Here is a 17,028-nt window from a genome sequence, read left to right as displayed (position 1 = left end):
GTCTATATATCTTATACATGCCCATCTCTTCTTGATTTTGAGGGAGGGTGGTAACAAGGAAAATTACAGGACTTGGTCCTTGAGTGCTCAGAGAAAAGGATTAGATTTCTAGAAAATTATGATGTCCATGATTAAAAATAAGGATTTAAAAAATGATTAGCAGCACAGGGAAGATTACCATGTTAGCACATAGATAGATGGAGCTTAATTTTCTCAGTATTTCTAAGGGGAGTGGACTTTGCTATAAAGTTCTCTACTTCTACATTTCTTTTTATCCTTGTTTAAGAAATCTAGTGTTCTTGAAGATCTTGCATTTTTGCTCAAAAAGATATCTCTGGAAAACAAAATGAACCTATAGACAAATGAACTGTATTGTAGCATCACTAGCACTAGTACCCTGATTTTATCTAGTTCTGAGGGACTGGCAGCTGCTGAAAACATGACCAGGGAGAATTGCTCTGAGACTTGGGGGTTGGAGGTGGAGGCAGGCACATGAACTGAGAAAGCAACACCCTTGGAATTGCATGAAGCCTTGGTCAGTGACAGACTTGGATGACAAGGGCGTTAGCCAGGGCATGAGTAGAAACAGTTCCATTTTTTCCTGGGTTTACAGTACTTGCTGACCTTGCTAGCTACACTTAAGAGTTTACTACTAAGACTGTTATGCCCCAAATCATGTAAATCTTACTGCTGTTTGGTTTTGGAAGTTTCAAATACTTTTTGCGTTAAGGATGAATACAGGGAAGGGCCCAGTATTTTCATTAGTCTCTTAACTTTGGTATATGAACAGAATCAACCATTTTTTATTACCTAAGAGCTGATTCAGGTTCAGTAAGTAGGCGGATATAAGGATGTTAGCTAAGTGTAAACATTTGCTCATCAGAGACCTTATTCTCTTGAGCTTACATACGCTACACATTAATTCTATGTAACAGATAATTCAATTACGAGTAGTCAAGTTTTTAAGATGGGTAAACTCTGTTTTAAACACTAATACAGTGAGCAGTTATTAATATTTGCATACCCAACTACAGAATTGTAAATTTGGGATTAAAGGTGGGAATGGTTCACCCTGTTGGGCATTTAGGTCTATTTTCCTATAGAAAGACTTTTCTCTGTATTAGATTAGAAAGATAACAGCTGAACTTAAAAAAAAAAAAAAAACCAAAACAAATAAAAAACCCCCAAACCAAATCTAGATTAAATGTGTCTGCATTTGTGGTGTTTTTCAATATTAGCTGGAATTTAAATGATAGCTCAGCCTATCTGTAATTACAATTCCAACTACCACAAGTATTTTTTTCTTTTATTTTATGAAAAAGCTAACTTCAAATCTACATTAAACTAAGTTGAATACAAAGTCTTAGCGGAGGAATGGTGGTCTTCTTTATAAAAACATATGGCCACTGTCCTTAAAATTTAAGAAAGGGCACTTCAAATGGCTTCGTGTTTGCATGCTGCAGGGCTAGAGCGTAGGAATAGACTCTGGCATCCACTATCAGGTGCTCTTCAGTCACCAGAGCTAGAGAAGCAAAGAATACAAGTCAGATAATGAAGTCAGTAAAGGACAACATCACTTACTGTTCAATCACTATTTCCTGAGCAACTACTATGTGCCAGTTCCTATGGAAGAGGTTGCATTCAAGGCACTCTATTGTGTCAAGAATTAGGAGATATATACATAAATATGTAAAATAAAGGGTATGAGAACAGGATTACATTTCCAGGATGACATAAGAACCAAAAAAAAAAAAAATCACAAAGCACATTTATCAGAAAAATGATTTCATGTGTTAAAACAGTAAATCCTCTTAAGTTTATAGATAAAATTATTATATTATTTATAGCTCACTACAGGGCTTTGTGAATCTGAAACTACACAGTGATGATTATTCTTGTCTTACTTAGGAATTTATATGTCTTCCACTGCTAGGACATACATATTTTCCAATGCAAGTTAACCTGGGTGCATGATAGAACTGGAATCTACCACCAAGAATGAGGTCTCAGAATCTTATTATAGCAGGCTCTTGTGAGACCTTGTTTCACTTTAATGGAGGTTGTCAGACCTTGACCACTTGTTTAGAAACAAGTGCAGAGACATACTGATCCTTGAAGGCAGAGTTACGTCCTACTCACCTGTGTTTGGTAAGTTGAAAGTTATTCCTCATAAACTAAACTGAATGCTAAATACCTCCCTTCCAATTCTTCAAATGTTACTTGTTGAATAAACAACGTGATTATTTTGCATCTAGGAAATCTAGGAAAATTGATTCTTTAATCTCTCCCTCTTTTTCATATAAAATTCTTTTTTCCCTTCTTCAATTCTTGCTGCTCCCCCCCCCCCATTCTAAGTTTACATAGAAGGGAGAAGGAAGGCATTTTTTTAAAGGCTACTTTTCTAACATAAAGAGATAATAGCATATACCATGTAAGCACCTGTGTGCCAACATTGCCATATTTAAACGTGCTCATGCTCCTTAGAGTAAGGCTATCTGTCAGCATTCATTTTCTAGAAGAAAAGCTTAGAGGCCATGGAACTTGTTCAAAGTCATAATAACTAACACATGGCTGGTTGAACTCCAAATGTGTCAGGTTTGTCAGAGTCAGTTGTGCAGCCTTTTATTAACAACCAAGCTTTCTTTGAGTAAATAACTAATAAATTATTGCATCTCTCCAGTATTGGTATTTCTAACTCTGACTTTGAGAACTTGAGGTGGTTTATATGCTAGGTTTTAGTTTTTTCCAAAAGGTAAAGTAGGAATGGAGGCTATCTGGAAGCCTGAAATCAGTAGTTTTTGGAAAATCCCCTTTCTAACAAAAATATTAGAAATAAAGTTGTAAGCCACTATACTCATGGAAGGAAGAAGCTGCTCAAAATTTCAGGTCAAACAATGTCTTAAGTTAATTTTGGAAGAGAAAGTTAAAAATATTCAAATTATGAAGATAATCTACTCTTTTTTTTTTTTTTAAAGATTTATTTTTTATTTATATAATAGCTTGGGGTACAGGCCAGAAGCGTGGGAGGGTGAGAGAATTCACCAGAGACAGAGCAGGGAGCAGAACAGGCAGAATGACCGAAATACACTGTTGAGGGAAGCAGCGGACGAGACAGGAGAGGTCTGCCGCGCCATGTGGGAATCTCCCTGGCTGGCTGGGAATGGAACCCATGCTGCAGAGGCTGCGGACAGCTTCACAGCACTGTGCTCAACCCGCTGTGCCACCGGGGAGGCCCAAGATAATCTACTCTTTATCACTGAGTGAATAGAAACCTATCCAGCTGACATAGAAGAGCTCCTAGAAATGCTTCTGTCATTCCTTTAGTACAGTATCTTGTACTTGTATCAAAGGATACTATTTACCTACTACTTATGTGTGTATATATATATATGTATATATGACATATATTCAAGTACATTAGATTACTATACCTATACAATGTTACTTTTTGCAAAATCCCTATGCTACCCACATAACCTACTAATGGTAACAATGCAAATTTAGTTTGATTCATTATATCAGTGCATTACATTTGGTATACAGCAGATACCTCAATATCTGTGGAAGGAATATTATCAAATTCTCATTTAAAACCTACACAAGAACTATTTGACATACTAGTATATTTGAGGATTCAACTAAGATACCTACTTATGCCTTTGACTGCCATAGGTTAAAGATTTAAAGTATAAATAGTTCTGGCTAGTCATTAGGAATATAATCTTGACTAAGCTATACATATTAAAAAAAAAAAAAAGCTCAAGTGAAAGCTTTCACTTAACACAGAATGTTTTGCTCATATTTTCTAGCCTGTCACCCAGAAAGGGAAATTATTATTTGTCAACTGAAGTTATATACAACAGTTCCTAGGTATTTAATGAGAGGTAATATAAAGAAATATATTCAGTACCCCATTTACTGGGGATGGGAAAAATAAAGTTGGGTAAAAAATTTATACTTACCACTAAGTCTCTGTAGCAGGCCATTCTTTGGTAAAGAAATTACTTCCACAAATTCTAAACAAACAAAGTACAAGTGAAAACAAAGCTAAAGAACCAGAGAGTCTATCTACAACAACCCAAAATGCCTGTAGCTATCATCACTACTCAAGCCATGCACGTTGTCACCACTGGGGGCTGAGTAACATACCTCCATCTCCTGCAAGTGAACAGAGAGAGTGTTTTAGCAAGACCTGGAGTGGTAAAACACTCAGACTTTAGTGCAAGATACATCAAAAAGGTTCTAAGAATTTAACAGAAGCCTGGGACTCTATTAATTTACATGGATTGTAAAAAAAAATTCCAATGGTACAGGATTATTACTGTTCTCCAAATCAAGTGTTCAGAAGAAAACGTTAAAGAATATTCTGTAACATTTATATTTTAAATTGTGTTAAAATGTGTATAACATAAAATTTACTATTTTAAAAAGTACAATTCAGTGGCATCCAGCACACTAACAGTGTTGCATAGCCATCTCCAGAACTTCACCCCAAACAGAAACAGGTACCCCTTAAACGTTAACTCCTCATCCTGCTTTCAGTTCTTTTGGGTATACACCTAGGAGTAGAACTGCTGAATCATATGGTAATTCTACGTTTAACTCTCTGAGGGACTGCCAAACTGATTCTCACAGTGTATGTTTAGTGTTTACATTTGCTAGCTTAGAAACTGAGCATTTAGGTTGGCTACAATGGGTAATCAAACATTAGAAAGTAAAGCTAATGAGAAATGGAAGACTATCACTCTGATAATTGATTCACCGTGGTGCAGGTGTCAACATCACCCTCCAGGGAACAGGAAGACATGGAATTGACAGAGGCATAAAAGCTTCTGAATCCAAGCCTAGTAAGAAATAGTACCAACGAATTTCCTAAAATCTCTGTATTTGGAACTCAGTAGAAAAGTTAATAAGCTGCTGTCCTATCACAATCAAGTCATTCTTAGAATGATTTTGAAGTTTTTCATCATTCACTAGTGAGGTATGTAGCTCCTATTACTAAGTGGAATAAACTCCATACAGAAAATACAGAAATTTCTAATTTAAAATTTTATATAAAGCATAAAAATCAATGAAGTGGTAGGATAATGCTGAAATATACAAGATTAGGAAAATAGGTAAGCATACTGATCAAGCATCTATGAAAGGCTATTATTCCTTTACTAAAAATCAAACTAGTACAACCTAAAAGATAGTGAATGTGATTTAGGCACCTTAAATGTCACCAATGCACACATACCTGGTTTGGGCTTAGGTCTTACATTTTCAGGGTCATCTCCATTAATAGTGACTGTCACAATGTGTGTGGTACAGTTTGACAAACCTGGATCCATACACACAGCTGTGGAGGGAAGCGACAGATCATCTTTACAGACACTAGTCAGATACTTGTTTCATTACTTAAATGTCTCTGGAGGAAGATGGCCCATAAATTAGTTAACACAGAATTTATGCAGGAAATCTAGTCTCTCTTACTCACTTAGTATGTGCTGTAGGACCGTAGAACATGTGCAGTCAATACTCACATTTTTCCCAGAGTTTCTGAGTAAAGCTAATTAAGTGTGAGAGATTAGATGGTACCAATAAACTATAAAGTCCTTTCACATAAAAAAAAAAAAATCTGCCTGTCGCGCTGGAATGAGCAAGGTTGCCAGAAGCTTCTAAGATGGTGCTTGTCAGTGCTTTTGACAAGGGGATGGTCCCTAAAGCTTCCTGTCTTGACTCAGCCAGATGCTAGAAACAAGGCTAGTGCTCGAAACAACAGCAAACAAAACTCAGCCCTTTACAACCTCAGAGGAGAAAGAAAATAGGCTTTACAGCTGTGGCACTGAAGTGCTGGTTCTGCTGCTCTTGAATATCTTGGAAAGTCAAAGAGTAGCATTTAGAGACAGAATAGCACTGTCCTCATCAGGAACACAGCCATCTTGGTCTTGAAGGAAGAATGATCTTTAACACATCCATGAAACGAATATGCCCTCTTTAAGTAGAACAAATTCCAGTGAGGAGTGTGGCAGATGGATGAGGTGAGAATGAATAAAGCTTAGAAAAATGTTAAGTATGAGAGACAATTTCACAATTCTTCCAACTTCAGTCCTTCTTGCTCAAATTTGTTCTCATGGGGAGAGGCAGTTCACTTGGAACCAATCCTAATTCCTGGTTTTTCTCTAGTGAATTGGCCAGAATAAGAACCATCTGAATTATGATCAGAAAGAATACCCGAAGAATTAATCCTTTTATACCTAAAACAACTTACTGCTAACCTAATTTTCAAGAATTTGTCCCCAAGTGCACCCACCACAGAAAAGGAATACAGACCTGGAGAACATTCGGCAATATCACCTTTATAGCCCGTTTCTTCCTCAAGTTCCCGAAGAGCAGCTGCTTCTGGGCTTTCATTATCATCTATGAGACCTGAAAGTCCACATCATTTGTGAGGCAGGAGAGAAGAACCAAGTTTCTTTGACCCCCTTCTTCTAACATGCTTTCTGCTAAGCTACTTGAGATCAGAGGACTGTGAAAAGTGGTTGTACAGATAAAATGGACTGAGGTTTGGAACTTTTATAGGAAACAAAACAAAACAAAAAAAAGACAGGAAAAATAAAACCCTAGGTAGATTTTGTAGCTACTGTCATTCTTCATCTCTAGACCTGGATTGTTTTAATGAGTGTCTCAGCACTGACATGCAGTGTGGATGCACTCGCCCTGGGAGAAGCAGGGCTTGCTGGTGGCTCACTGGCCTAGGTCTGGGACTGCGCAATGTGTGTTTCTGTATCATGACCATGACGTGGTGACAGTGTGTCCCTCACAGAACGACATTCAGGCCCTGTAGTGAAATGGCAGCTGACTGTCATCCCTGAGAAAAGAACTGAATGCTGGTGAATTTAGGAAACTATTGCAGTCACTGAGGAGTAAGTGGAATAGTCAAATGGGAGGAGGGCAGGAGTGACTCAGTTTTTTCCCTGAAAGTAATAAAAATATACAAAGAAAAAGTGAAATAAATGCTGTTCATATATACTTTAAAGGTTATTTATTTCTTCAGTGGGAAGTAAATAAGGTTATTGATTATACATTACTATGGGATGAACTTTAAAAAATATAAAACTTAAATCACAAATGCATGAGGCTTAATTTCTTCAGATGGAATAACCAAATAATGCAGTACATTAAATTCTAGATCACTTTGCTTATTATGCAACAGAAAAAAGCTATTTCAAAAAAATAAAGTTTCCCTGGTCTGAACACATATGGGAGAATCAAGATGCCTTTTTCTTCATAGTTTGGAGGTGTGAATTTGGCCTACTTATTACTGTAAGCTTCTTGTCAGCAGCAGATTGTCAGTGATAGAAAATGAAATAAGTAGATGAAAAACAACTGCTCAAAGAGAGGCTAGAGAGACAAAGAAGAGGGCACTTGGCTTGGCAAGTAAGCTGGGATACTATGCCTGGAGTCACCTCCATGGATTAGTGGGTTACTGGAATGTGACTGGTGGCACCTCACTGCAGAAATGGTTTTGTTTTACCGAAAACCAGACAGATGGACAAAAGATGTTAAATATCAAGGCCCTACCATTCTCAGCTCTACCCTGGCTCAATCCAAGTATCTGAGAAGCAATTCTAGTCCCTATGTTTAGTTACTCACCTGCTGGGAATTCTAAGCAGTAGGCTCCCATCGGTGGTCTGAACTGTTTTACCAGAATGATACATTCATAATGAAGAGTTCTTTGCAGCACTGGGATGACTAACACACCTGCCCCAGGAAATAAAACCAAGGAAATCCCTAATGAAGGTCACGAACGCCAGCACTTTCAGAGCAAGCAAATTAAATCCCACATTTTAAGAAACACTGCATCTGAAAATCTACCTTATATTTGCCATTCACAATAGGAAGCTTACTTTGGTAGTTATTCTCATTTTAAAATGTAATTAAAGAAAAAGTCATGACACTTCCACATTTAATTTTTCTTTTATAGAAGGCTGAGTTTTGTTGTCAGAGTTTCTTTAAAATAAAAATGAAAACTAATCATTTAGCTAAGGGTCAAGGACAAACTTTAAGGTCTATGGAGACCCATTCTCACCCTGCAGCAGCAAGGCCATTGGTGAAGTTACATTGATCTACATGTCCTTGGATTTTTCTCTATGCAAAAAGTCCAGTAAGTACTGCTGTTTGTAGTATATGCTAGCTAGACTGAATTGTGTTGTTTTAGGATAAAAGACCTTTTCTCCCAAGTTATACGGTATTAAAACCAAAAATCCCGCTGGATCTGAGAAGACACCAACCGCCCAGGGGGAGCGTTAGCTCCCCCCAAAAACTTTGCCAGCAGGAAGAAACAGCAAGTGTGGCAGCTGCTGTTTGCTTCCAGTAAAAACAGAAAACAGAACAAAATTGAAAAATTAAAGGGAAAAAAACAAGAAAGACCTATTGCCCAACTTCCCCTAGACCAGAGGTGATTTTCAGGATTGTTTCTGGGATCTTTGCAGCCAAAGCATTCATGCCTGGAAGGGAAAGTGAACTGAATGAATAGTCTTTTCCTAATTCCATTTCCTCATCAACTTATAAAGCAGTGGTCAATAAGCATAAAGTTGTGCCAAATCATATCCCCAAACTAAAGGCTCTCATCTAGATCCTTTGAACAGAATATAAATGATTTCTAGAAGTAGAACATATATATAATATATAACTTCAAATTATACTGACTTGTATTCAGCTGTAAATATTAGTATATCATCCTATCAAAACCAGATAACAGGAGCCAGAAGTTATTTATAAAGAAAGCTTGAGTTTGTTATGTAATGTTGCAAAAAATAAATACATAATAAAAATAAAAAACAAAAACCCCCAAACAATAAACAAGGACTAGATTAAAAGATCATTAATGAAGGTAACTGCTCTGCGGCCTTGGTTACAGTAAAACAACCTCCTACACCTAGCCTTTTCCAAGGGGAAGCTTCCTTTATGAAGAACTGCAGTGGGTTTGCACTCATACCATCAGCTGACTGTCCTTTTCTGGTTGTACGTTTCACAGTTTCCCAAGTTCTGTTCAGGCAGAGAAGAAATAAAATCATCAGAGAAAAGGAGAATGTTTTAGGTTTTCTGTGTACAAATGAAACTCTACAAATGCAAAGCATGCAAATGTACTATCAAGAAAACCACCACAAACATATCTGTCTAAAAAGCCAACCGTTCTGAAAATTACCAAAGAAAATCCTTGCTACCCGGTATTAAACCCACTGGGTGTGCTGCAGAGAAAAGGACTGCTGACCATGTGAGCCATTCCTTTCACATCATCTACTTCAGTTTGGATCATAAATCTACAGGCCAGCAGCACTGCTGGTGATTACAGCTTTAAGAGCATTTAGCAGTCTATGCAACAAAAGAGATACTTGCAACGTGAACTTCTGAGATATTTGTACAATTCAGATTTTTAAGTCCATGACTTAACATGGTTTAGGAAAGGACCGTCTCATCTATTATTAATTGATATATCATTAAATCATAATTTAAAAAAGCAGGAGCTTCCAATTTGCTAATTGAGGGATTATTAAATTTAGGTAAGTGCTCAATTTTGCATGTGTGAGCTCTTAGTGGAAAAGAAAATGGTCCCTAGATGAATAAGTGAGGTGAGCAACAGCAGCTTCCATTTCCCTTTGATGGCTTTGTCCCTGACTGACTGTTTAGGGGAACAGCTATACTGAAAGTCCAGTCGTGTTTAAAGGGGGAAGGGCAAATGAGGGGAAATTTCCCCTTCACTCTCAGCTCTTAAATAGAAGGGGAAAAAAAGCAGGGGTAGGAGCTGAGAGGGAAGAAACAGGTAACTCAGATCTCTTCTAAAAGATACCTGAGTGGCTGGAGGGAATGGGATGAACAGGTGACAGCATCTGTCTCCCTATAGGAAGTGTATTAGATGCACTAGGAGGAACTCTCATACTTTTTATCTCGTTGTCCTTAAGGTTTGAACCTTGTCATGTTTCTACTTTTAAAAGTTCAGATATGTAATTAAAAGAGGAGACTGAACTGTAGATATTTCAGTATTGTACCCAAATTCTGGAGGGCACATATGTCAAAATCAATCTATGAAAATCAAACAGACTACTAGGACAACTCACAGTTGCCCAGCATTCCTGTTAGTAGCAAGAAGCCAACCACCAAGCAGTTCTGATAAGTAAATAATACAGATCGCAAGAGACAAAACACCTTTTGACGCAGCTCTCACTGCTGCCTCTTAAGGTTAGTCCTAAAGACTGAAGACAGTGCTGGGAAAAGCACTGAAGGTCCCATCCCAAATACACTAGGAATAAGGGAAACAAAAAGAGCAGCATCATTATAGTGGTTAAGATGAAGTAAATAAGCAGTAATGAGCCATAAATTATAAGCAATAAAGTATCAATGCATTTGTAAGAAATACAAGAACAAGAACACCCCACAGGAGCTCCACTCATCTTAAAGGGACCCTATGAGATGCACATTTGATTGAGGCAGAAAACCTTAGTTTCTACTTACCTGCTATGGAAACCCACAGCCACACCTCCCTGAGACTGCTTTCTTACTTGTAAAACTAAGGAACTAACACTATATTAACTTGAAAGCCTCTTGTAGCATTGGAATTCTGATTCCAGTAGTTATGCCATTTTCCAGTCTCCTTTGTTAAACGAAAGCCTGTTTTGCTTTCTTCTATAGTCAGCCGATACAAGAAGGGTGACAGAAGGTGACTTCAGCTCTCTGCTAAACATCAGTTAAAAGGTGTATTGCCAGCATAATTTTACAGGAATAAGGAATTAATTCCTTATCCTCTTCATGAACACAACAGTGGGACAAAGAATGCCCTAGCTGCTATTTTATCCTTATATCCACACTTTTATATCACGTTATAGATCAAACATTTTATAAATTTATAACTCATGACCTACAGAAAAGCACAGATTCATTCTTCGAAACTTGACATTCTTGTATGAAAAATGTTTCACATACAACCTCCTTGGAGGCCACGAGGAAGACCTTAGATGTAAGAATGAAGGTGAACATACTATAAGTAGGCCATATGTACATGGTAGAAGCTTTATTTATTTTTACATTTTGAAAGATGGACTTAATTAGGAAGGGAAGCCGTTAGAGAGGCACCTGCATAGTCACAGTTGGGCAGAGAGCTGCCTGGTAGAGGTTTTAGAGTCCACTCCCAACCTGAAGTATGTGCTCTGGAGGTGAAACTCAGACATGAGTATTTTTTGAGGGAAAAAAAAAAAGTCCCCAAATGATTTGGTTATATATCCCTGATTGAGAAATACTGTAAGGGAGGAAGGGAATGTGGTGAAGAGAGGAGCTGGTGCTAATCAATTCTGTAGACTAGCATTTCAGGTTATATTTTTGTGTTACAAATTTTTAATAACTTCTTAGGGGAAAAAGAACCAAATCAAATTACATCACTGTAAATCGGGGTCTAAATCTGTGTCTAGGTTTTCATAAAAATAAGTACATCTGGACATCCTGTGTTCTCCAAAGCTCAGGCCTTGAACATTTCTATACTGTACTTCAGTCCTTTGTTAGCATAGTCTCAGAAGTGAGATTACTAGGTCAAAGGGATGACATCTTTATGGCTATTGGGACACACTGTGAAATGTTTTACCAAACTTTTTCCCCCTAGTTTACATTTCCATGAACAAGGTATAAGTAAGTTTTACTTATACTTATTCTCTTTAATTCTTTTTTTAAAAAAATTTATTTATGCATACAAGAACTGGGGTACAGGCCAGATGTGGGGTTGGGGGTGGTGAGAGGATTCACCAGAGACAGAGTGGGGAACAGAAGAGGCGGATTGACCTAAGTACACTGCTGAGGGGAGCAGCGGGCGACACAGGAGAGGTCTGCTGTGCCATGTGGGTAGCTCCCTAGCCAGGCGGGTATCAAACTCATGCTACAGTGGCTGCGGACAGCTTCATAGGTTGCGTCTTAATCCTTTCGCCACCAGGGAGGCCCTCTCTTTAATTCTTTTACTTTAGAGATTAGAAATTGGTTTAACTAGAATGATGCAACATATGTTAATTATTCTGCTGTTTTATTGTCTTAGGTCCCACTAATCTATTGTACTTAGGGAGAAAGATATTAGAAGAGAATCCTGATCGGTTACTATAACAAATAAAACACACAATTTCATTTAGAGGCTGCACAAATTCTAAACATCCTAGCAATGGAAAAAATCAGATTCTTTATTTAAGCGTTTACAATAGAAAATACCAAGATTTATGCCAAATACTATAGACCATGAAAACCCAGATACCGAGCTTCTCACAAAAGGAAAACAAAGTTTACCTAGTTTTACCAGTTGGATCCATGTATGTTGTCTTTTCAAGCTTGACCCATTTTCCTTCTGAAATTACCTAAAAGGAGAATAGAAATAAGTTGGGAAACATTCAACCAAGTTATATTTTATCTGTCTTATTTTTATTTCAAATGTTCTCTATGTGGCTCTCCCGATTATCAAGCTTCCATCTCAGTAATTCATGTTCAAGTTTTCAATTTAAAGTATTAAAAGTTGTTTTTCTGAAGGGTGGTTCTGTTATGATAGTGTGAAATTCCTGGTGGAGGTTAGGGGAAGGAGGACTAAGAGCAACTAGAAAAATTCACAAAGAGGGGAGGGCGTTCTTGGTGCTTAAATGTTCTGGCCACTAATCTGGGTGCTAGTCCTGTGGGTGCGGTTAGTTAAGTAAATACTCATCAGAGCAACCTACTGTCAGAGATGACACAGGAAAGCTGGCTAAGGAAAACACGTCCAATGACTATTCCCATGACACATGAGTTTCCCACCCAATCTGAGAGGGCCCCAACATTGTCTGCCTTAGCATTGAGGAGTTTAGGTTATAAGGACTGACTTATCTATGGCACTATACTGAACTGAGAGGCAAACTGCACTGTGTACATAAAGTACTATCTTATATCTTTCACTTCTTGCCAGCAGCCTAATAATTATCAGCAGATCTGTTCATAGACAATAAGAAAAGAGTTTTATATCAAAAAGAATTCAAGAAAGGGATCAGATTCCAAGATGAAGGATTTAAAATTGTTCACTTCAATGGTTCCTGCAGAAAGAGACCTTTTAAAAGCTAAATTAAGTAATGTGCAAGATATAAATTAGTTCTGGATTTAGAATACAACTAGGAATTTAGGTTTTCAAAAGTTTCAATTTCACTAACACATGCAATTAAGAGCGATATACTACAGTCCCCAGACAAGTGTAAACTGTCCCTGGTCCTAAAAGGAAGTAGGAATGTTAAAACTGTCTTCAAGAATTAAAAGCAATTATTCAAAACAACAAATAGCCTATATATTTCTTTTAAACTCAACTTCACATTGGCAGGGGGAGAGGGGCAGGGGAAAGGAAGTGAAAATCTGTACCTCCTCTGAAATGATATATTGTTGCACGTTTTGAGAAGAATCTGTTGGTACTTGGTTTTCCATTTTCAAACTAGTCATGATAGTCCTCAGTCAAGAGAAGTTCACGCTGTAAGAGAATGAGGTTCATTTAAGCTACATTTATTTTTCTGAGTCTAACATTTGTTCATATCCACTGGTCGAAGTACCTTAGTAGCCAAGAACTTTACCAAAGCTGCTTTTCTTATAAGATCTGGGAGAACTGTCCCAGGTAGAAAAGTAAAGCAAGGACCTGAATAAAAAAGACAGGGAATATTAAAGCCATACCCATTAAATTGAGCCCGGGTTCATTAAATTCCTACTGGGTACTAAGTGCTTCAATACATTCTTCAATAACTTAATAGATTTTCGGACTTCAAATCTGTCTTCCTAAGGGGAAAGAGTAGAAGGAATGTATACCATTCCCCATTGCCACCACTCTGCTACTGTCCTATGTTAGTCCCATGTTAATCCCAACTTTTTAAGAGTTGTATGGATGGCTGCTTCTACCTCCCATTTATCTTTTAAAATATTTTATGGTAAATGGATTTACCTTTTTAATACAATTAAAATGTATGCTTCAGGGAGATATAGTACACTCACATTATTGTGGCCCCCGTATACCTAGCACATACTTACTAGGACTGCAAGACTGATTCGGCAGAGTAGGCCTCTGTGCCATATGTTGTATATCGCTACTTCCTCTGGCTTACTTTACTCCTTCATTCTGGACCCTGTATGAAAATTTCTTTCCACCCTTATTTATTGATATACGGCTGCATATAGAAATACAGGCTGAATATTTTTTATCAGAAATTTGGAGGCACTTAGCTATCTTGGTCTGGTATTGCTGTTGAAATATCCAAGCTATTCTGATTCTTGATCTTTTCTATGTGACTTGTTTTTTTTCCTTTACAGATTTGTGATGTTTTCATGTCTTCATGTTGGTGTTATTGTAGTGGGTATTCAGGTGGGTCCTTTCAATCTTGAAATTGTGTTTTCTTTTCTTTCTTTTAATAAGGAATGTTTCTTGAATCACTTCACTATTAATTTCCTCCCTGCCATTTACTCTGTTCTTTTAGGAACTTTCATTTAGCTGTTTTACTTCCTGTATTGATCTTCTGTCTTATCTTTTTCATTCCTATATTCCTTTTCCTTGTTATTTATCTACCACTTCTCAGTGGCTGTTCTAACACTTCAGGACTGCACATTCTATAGTTCCCTAACTTACAGGGCCTCCTAACTTTTGCTTCAGGGAAAATACAGACCAACAGGATCAACTCTTACCAATTATATTACTGGGAAAGGTGTCTGCTCTGTTTTTCCTGAGACCAAAAGTGATAATTAAACACCCATCACAACTTCAATTTTCACTTAAGACGGCAACTTTCTCCCATCTTAAAACTTATCTAACAAAACAAAAACAATCAACCTTCTCATAATCTTGTTCTCTTTCCACACTTCTTCAAAGAACAGCTGACATTACTGAGAATCTTAATTTAGCCTGCTGCAATCTACTCCCTTAATTATATCTTCCCATTACCTCTAATCTAGATATGTAAGTGCTGTAATTGTAATCCCTTATTTTCCTTCACCAGTCATAACTTACCTATTACAAAACCTAAGAATTCTACCTTGTCTTATAAACATGCTATCCCTACCATCACCACTCTAGTTAAAAACAGTCTCCTACTTGGGATGAAATTATTTCCAAAACTGTCTTCTGGACACTAGATTTTTTTTTTTAAATGTTGTTCCATTTTCAATTTTACTCACAGTTATGCTGTAGAAAACTTAAAGATCACTGTTAAGTAAACTAATAAATGAATGAATAAAATGAGTCCAGGCTGGGTAAATCTAGAGAGCCATTTGTTCCTAAGAGTTAAGTTAATGTGGGGCATGCTTAGACGTGTTCTGAGGAATAGTTCCCTGTCTATTTGTCTTTATGTTAGTTGAACTCAATTTCAAAACTGCTTGGCACAAAGTTAAAAGATTCATACTTTCTGATTCCAAATTTTCTCTAAGAGATGCAGTCATCAAGATGGTGTGAGTACTGGTACATAGATAATCATCTATTCATGGAATAGAATTGGGAGTCCACAATTAAGCCCACAGATGTATGATCAATTGATTTTCAACAAAAGTGCCAAGACAGTTCACTGGCAGAAGAATAGCCTTTTCAACAAATTTAACTAAATTTGCATAAGGATGAAACTGAGGATCTACTTGATACCATTATGTAAAAATTAGCTCAAAACAGATCAAAGACCTAAAGTGTAAAAGCTAAAGCTATAAGACGAAAAAACACAAATGTAAATCTTCATGATTTGGATTAGGCAATGGTCTCTTGCTCAAGATCATCAACCATCAGGGAAAGGCAAGTATCAACCACAGTGAGGGAACACTCCAGATGATTATCATATGAGACAGTAACAAGTATTGGGGACAGTGTGGCAAGATGGGAACTCCCATATGCTGTTGTAGGAATGTAAAATGGTGCAGTTGCTTTGGAAAACAATCTGGTATTTCATGAAAAGCTTAAACAGAGTTCCCATATGACATAGTAATTTCATTTCTAGGTGTACACCCAAGAGAAATGCAACGTATGCTCACACAAAAACTGATACAAATAAATGTTTATAGCATTATTATTCATAAGTAGCCTAAAATGGAAACAACCTAAGTGCCTATTAATTGATGAATGGATAATAAAATGTAGCATATCCATGCAATGGGATATTATTCAGTCACGCGAAGGAATGAAGTACTGGTACATGCTACAACATGGATGAATTTTGAAAACATTCTGCTAAGGGAAAGAAGCCAGACATAAAAGGGAAATATTTTGAAATTCTTTTTATATGAAATATCCAGAATAGGCAAACCAATAAAGACAGAAGGTGGGAAATGTCTACCAAAGGATGGGGGCTGGGGGGCGGGGGGGAGGAGGGAATAAAAAATGACTGTTAATGGTATGAGAATTCTGGAATTAAATAGAGGTGATGGTAATACTGTTATAGGGCAGCCCCGATACAAAATGGGGTGCCTGACTGTGCGTCCTCACCAGTGCGCTTAAAAGGACTTATCAATGCTCTACTGCAGGCACACACGAAGGTTTAATAAAAGGTTTATTTACAAGGGAAGGGGAAATGAGGAAAAGTACAGCTCAGGGAGAAAAATGGGAGACAAAGTTTTAAATGCGTCCTACCCAATCCGCCAATCAGGAATCCCAAATGGCACTCTGAGAGTTGGCCACAAGCCAGGAGCCGTGAAGCAAGGAGGCCAGCGACAGAGGGAGGGAGACCCCAAGGCCCACGTGTTTGGTTTTTTATACCCAACCTGGCTGCTTAACTCCACCCTCAGGTCCCAGCCACCCTCCCTTTGGTGGTGATGGGATTTGTCTTTCTCAATGTCTTGATGACTTTGGTCTGGAGTGGGGGTGGGGTCCACAAAGCCTGTATGGGATTAGCTCAGAACATTCTTTCCCCCTAACAATACAACTTTGTGAAAATACTAAAAATCATTGAATGTTACAATTAAAAAGGCGAATTTCATGGCTAAAGAATTACATCTCAACAAACCACCACCACCTTTACAGTTAAAAAACCCCAGCAGGCAAATATTCAGGAT

At 37.6% G+C, this 17,028-nt stretch overlaps 1 protein-coding gene across 1 annotated transcript; it reads right to left on the bottom strand.

Annotated features, from left to right (window-relative positions):
- Nucleotides 1-1,412: 1,412 nt before the first annotated feature.
- On the bottom strand, nucleotides 1,413-13,446 carry NUDT5 (nudix hydrolase 5; the record flags this gene model as incomplete). Its single annotated transcript, XM_084253104.1, has 8 exons — nucleotides 1,413-1,522; nucleotides 3,963-4,016; nucleotides 5,240-5,341; nucleotides 6,316-6,411; nucleotides 7,639-7,746; nucleotides 8,984-9,033; nucleotides 12,301-12,368; nucleotides 13,384-13,446. The coding sequence occupies 8 exons, from the start codon at nucleotides 13,444-13,446 to the stop codon at nucleotides 1,413-1,415; spliced, it is 651 nt and encodes a 216-aa protein (XP_084109230.1).
- Between the last annotated feature and the right edge of the window lie 3,582 nt (nucleotides 13,447-17,028).

This window comes from Talpa europaea (assembly GCF_964194135.1).
Source record: "Talpa europaea genome assembly, chromosome: 14".
NCBI lineage: Eukaryota > Metazoa > Chordata > Mammalia > Eulipotyphla > Talpidae > Talpa > Talpa europaea.
The sequence above is the reverse complement of the archived record's forward strand: the minus strand, read 5'-3'. Positions and strand labels throughout refer to the sequence as shown.